The sequence below is a fragment of the Lactuca saligna genome, chromosome 5, assembly GCF_052625555.1.
Source record: "Lactuca saligna cultivar CGN05327 chromosome 5, ASM5262555v1, whole genome shotgun sequence".
NCBI classification, from domain to species: domain Eukaryota; kingdom Viridiplantae; phylum Streptophyta; class Magnoliopsida; order Asterales; family Asteraceae; genus Lactuca; species Lactuca saligna.
The window spans coordinates 245,361,512-245,366,698 of NC_136421.1; the positions used below are offsets into that span (position 1 = coordinate 245,361,512).

General features: G+C 39.4%; 1 protein-coding gene across 3 annotated transcripts; it reads left to right on the forward strand.

The window, feature by feature from the left end:
* The first annotated feature begins 3,657 nt into the window (after nucleotides 1–3,657).
* Nucleotides 3,658–4,963, forward strand: LOC145047209 (bifunctional dihydrofolate reductase-thymidylate synthase-like). Of its 3 annotated transcripts, none has more exons than XM_078995449.1 (3): nucleotides 3,658–3,790; nucleotides 4,106–4,504; nucleotides 4,580–4,963. In XM_078995449.1, exons 2-3 carry the CDS (start codon nucleotides 4,110–4,112, stop codon nucleotides 4,794–4,796), a joined length of 612 nt encoding a protein of 203 aa, XP_078851575.1. In that variant the 5' UTR covers nucleotides 3,658–3,790; nucleotides 4,106–4,109; the 3' UTR covers nucleotides 4,797–4,963. The 3 variants fall into 3 exon arrangements, with proteins under 3 accessions (XP_078851575.1, XP_078851573.1, XP_078851574.1); XM_078995447.1 differs by having other exon boundaries at nucleotides 3,660–3,790; nucleotides 4,032–4,504; XM_078995448.1 differs by lacking the exon at nucleotides 3,658–3,790 and having other exon boundaries at nucleotides 3,797–4,504.
* The last annotated feature ends 224 nt before the right edge of the window (nucleotides 4,964–5,187 follow it).

A 5,187-nucleotide genomic window follows, 5' to 3' on the forward strand; every position in this document is an offset into this window, starting at 1 on the left:
AAAACCATTTAAAATCATTTTGAAAATATTTTCTTGATTTGAGACTGGATTCACACAAGTGTTCCTCCAATTCACTCAAACCAAGGCTCTGATACCAACTTGTAACACTCATAAAATTCGAGCCAAATTTAAAACTTTTTAAATCATTTGGAACCATTCAATTATTACAATTTGTTTTGAAAATAGTTTATACATCAGAGTTCCCAAAAATCATAATCGACAATCGAGGAAGTGTAGGGTCACGCCTTCGCCTACCCGTGGCCATCCGCTGAACCTGAAACAATAAACTGAAATTGTATGCCCGGAAGCTTAGTGAGTTACCCCCAAAATACTGATACACATACTGTACACAACAATATCAACAATATCATAACATAACTGAATAGAACAACATGGAATGGGTCCACAACTTAACAGACTGGATTACCCCCTGGGCCCACAGTGTGAGTCTGGATTGCCTTTTAGGCCCACAACTCACATCTGGATCGCCACCGAGCCTACAGTACGAGTTTGGCATGCCCTACCCGGCCCCCAGCTTGTATCTAGAATGCTCCCGAGTCCTCAGTATGAGTCTGGTATGCCTTGCCCGACCCTCAGCTCATATCTAGAATACTCTAGGGTTTGTTGGCTATCGCGCGGAGCAGTACAACTTCAACCCATCCCACATAACATATCAACATATAACATAACTAATGCATAAACATATAATCATATAGTATCATAGGTAATCCTACAGATCTACCCAACTAGCATATCAACTGGCATACCTCACTAACTCAAACCCAACATATCAATAACTACTAGGATATCAAATCCAATGGGCCGACCTTGGTGCCTTAGACCCCTTAGTATAGTGAGGATAACTCACCTTGCAATGCCAGACTGAACCACAAGATCACGCTCCTGAAACAGTTCCCCAAACTCCAACACCTATAATCATCCTGACCCAATTCATAAATATTCGCATACCAATTATCATCAAAAGTCAAAACGGTCAACCCTTGGTCAAGGTCAAAGTCAACTATCAAGGTCAACGGTCCATGTTGACCTCAACTCGTCGAGTACCCTCATCTACTCGTTGAGTTCCTTGCATAACTTGTCAACTCACCGAGTCACCATGTCACTCGCCGAGCCCAAGGCAATCTTCATCGGACTCGCCGAGTTGTTCATCCAACTCGTCGAGTTCATGGCCATCTTCATGTGACTCGCCGAGTCTACCATGCGACTCGCCGAGTCCCTTCAGTTCTTCATCTATACAAATGCTTTTTAAGTCACGCTAAGGCTCCATACTACAAATCCAATTTCCCAAGGCATGCTTATCACGTAAAGTTTCAAACTTTACGTGCATGCAAGGCTCTAATGACTCAAAATGCCAAAACCAAACTTGAAATGGGGTTTTACACTTAAGGAGGGGTTCATACTTGCCCAAGCTGATAGCTTTATGGATTTAGAGACCAAGGAGAGTTCATATCTGAAGTTACAACTTCAGATCTGAGCTCATACCCACAATAGCTTCACAATATGCTAGAAAAGCCCAAAACTTTAACCAATGAGATCTAGAATGAAATGAGGTCAAGGTAACGACTTAATACCTTCCAAGAGATGCCATCTGAGGTAGATATCAGATCCCCACAAGTCCTTTGCTCCTAGTCACTTGCTCTTCAAGTTCTTCTTACAATGATACACCTTCCAAAGCTTTAAAACACACAAATGGAGCACACTCACACGAATTAGGGTTTTTGGACTCCCAAGAGGCTACAAAGAAACTAAGGGAGGCTAATGATCCCTTAAATAGGGTGTCAAACCCCGGAAATTAGGGTTTCACCCTCCAGCTCCAACTCGTCAAGTCACTCTTCCGACTCGGCGAGTTGGTCACTTAAACACATGGCCCAAACCCGCTGCTACTCGATTAGTCATGCAACCAACTTGTTGAGTAGATCTTGAATTCACGAGAATTTATGACCATAAATTGGTATTCGAGAATCGGGGCGTTACAATTTTACTCCTCCATAGTCTCTATTACTCATGTTGACCAAACCCTAGAGTCAACAGAAGTGAAACTCGAGTCAACAATCCATGTTTGACCCGACTTGTCGAGTGCACTCATGCAACTCGTCGAGTCCACTCACATCCTCAGAAGTCTCGTGAAGGTCCAGCTCAACTTGTCAAGTTGACCTCGAACTCACCGAGCCATCGCACGATTCATCTCTTCGGGACAAACCCAAACCAACTCATCGAGTCGGCTCACCGACTCAGCGAGTTCATTCAGACCCAACTCATTCAAACGATTTAAAATAGATCTATCACTCTAAACACTAGATCTGTCATCTCAAGGATCAATAGTCACGTAAAGCTTCGATCTTTACGTTCATGCATGATGTTATTGCTCCAAAAATGCTAATACATGCCCTTCATGAGTGATTAAGCCCAAAAACCCTCCTATGGATGAATAAAGTTGGGACACCTAGACTCTAAGGACCTCACAAGTCACAAGGTCCAGATCTGAGGTCTAGACTCTTTGATAACTCATGATACTCAAAAACCCAAACAAAATATGGTAAAAGGCCCTAAAACTCCATAGATATGATATCTATCCAAAATAAGAAGAAAGGTGAAGACTTCATACCTTCCTTAGGAGCTCTAGACAGGAAATCACTGGATCCAACAACCTCACCTCCAGCTCATTGCTTGATAACCTCATCCTCATCCTCAAATGATGCACAAGAACCACAATATGAGCTTCTCTATCACTCTCTAGCTCAAATAGCAATTAGGGTTTGTTTTTAGGGGTGTAGGGTAACTAATGAGGCGGAAATGGAGGCATAAGTTCCCTTATATAGGCCCCAACCCTGGGAAATTAGGGTTTCTCTGCCCAACACCAACTCGACGAGTCTGCCTCCCAATTTGTCGAGTCCATTCATTAAATCCGACACGACAACTCGACCCTACTCGGCAAGTTGGACTCCTAACTCGTCGAGTCACTCCATAAACCTCAAGAATTCAACCATACGATAACATACCTGAAATTCCGGATGTCACAACATGTTAGTTCACCTATTGGTTAACATGTGTTTATATAATTATTTAACAATGTTGACATTTAAGTCATTTGTTATAGAATAACTTGAACTTAATTTGATCAATTCTAAAAAAACAGAAACTCCTTCCGTAGTCATTTTTACATCCAAACACTTCTTTTTTACACCCAATACCTGAACAATGAAGATATCATGTGGTCTAAAAACATGTTCCATACCACAAATCAACAAGGTTATCTTAAATTACATATGATAACTACAATAATTAAGATACCATCTATATGAGTTTTTTTCGTTAATTTAGTAGATATAAAAAGAAATTTTTTCAGAAAAGTTCTTAAACTTTAATCCTATTAACAAAAAAATCAATTGTTTATTTGCAGAAAAGTCTTTACAATTTTCAGAAAAAACCCAGAAAACTAGCATTAGACGTGAATAATGGTTTCTTTAAAATCGAAGCCGAAACAGTTTAGATCAATTTGGTTTTCATTTTGTTATTTTTTATTTATTGTTGGACCCTTTATTGTTTTTCAAGATGTATGAACACGTAATAGTGGATTTTTGAGCAGTGGCACAATAGTAATTAAGTTCCGTCCATCAATGAATCTTATTAAAGGCAATCCGATAAATTCACCTCGGCGGAACTTCGCGTCAACGGAGTCGTTTCTTTTATTGTGTCGTTGCAATTGACCACCGTTCTCTTTACACAGTCCAACAAAACTTCGCGCATTTCACGTTTTGCTCTCAGATTGGTAACATTCCTCCTCCCCTTTTTCTTTACTTTGAACTCATCATATCGTTTTCGCAGCTTAATTTCATAACCTAGTTGATTTAGTTGTGATTAGGATTACAATGAGTTCAATCCAGTCGATAACCGAGTGCTGATTTCTATGTATAATCTGAAGTATTGTTTAATTTGGTGGTCGTGTAGCTATTGTCATCGTCTCTTTCACCTGTGTTCTAATATTTGTAATACGTTAATCCTATATACAGCTTTCCCCCTTTTAAGTTTATCTCTAAGATGTATTCTATCACTGACCCATAATTTGGTCATGACGGGTGAAAAGATCAATGGCACTGTTCCCGATACTCGGTCGGAGGAGTTATGAGGTAGTCGTCGCCGCCACCAAAACCATGGGTATCGGAAAAGATGGAAAACTGCCATGGCGATTACCTTCCGACCTCAAATTCTTTAAGAATCTCACCATGACTACATCAGATCCAGCCAAAAAGAATGCCGTGATAATGGGGAGAAAAACATGGGAGAGCATACCTTTACAGCATAGACCCCTTCCTGGTCGACTCAATGTTATCCTCACTCGTTCTGAAAGCTTTCACACAGGAACTATGGAAAAAAACGTCTTAATAGCTGGAAGCATGATCTCTGCATTGAAGCTATTAGCTTCATCTCCTTATCGTCTTTCTATAGAGAATGTGTTCGTTATAGGTGGTGGACAGATCTTAAGGTCCTCATTTGATCATTTCCCTGACTTTCTGTGTTGTATGTTTCTTTTGAGGTTTGTTAAATGAAATATTTGCAGGGAATCCCTGAATGCTCGTGAATGTGATGCTATCCATTTAACTGAAATTGAGACAGATATTGATTGTGATACATTCATCCCTGCTATTGATGTTACACAATTCCAGCCATGGTGTTCATCTCTTCCTATAGTGGAAAATGGAATCCGTTACTGTTTCACCACCTATGTTCGTGTGAGGGATTCTACAGCTGAAGCCCCTGCAATCAGCAAAGGCTAATGGCTCGGATGTAAATTCGTTTTCTTTCCTGTCCTGAAAGATAGTCAAGAAACATTAGGATTGAGGAGTATGTTTATTTGAGATTAGTTGGTACATGTGGAATTTTGGTTAATTTTAATATTTTTAAAACTTAAAATTGTTTTTTATAATTTTCATAAATTTCATCATGTGGGTAATAATGACAGATCGTGTTCTTTGTGATTTTATTTTCTACTTTTCTGGGGAATTTTGATTATGATTCTTCTTTACCATGACACCAAGATTAACAACTAAGACACTGAATCACCACAAATTAAAAACTGAAAAAAAAAAAAAAAAAAATCAATACACAAAAAGGGCTTAAAGAAAGATTGAATTTCTTGATTTCAATGAGATTATTTTGAACATGTAG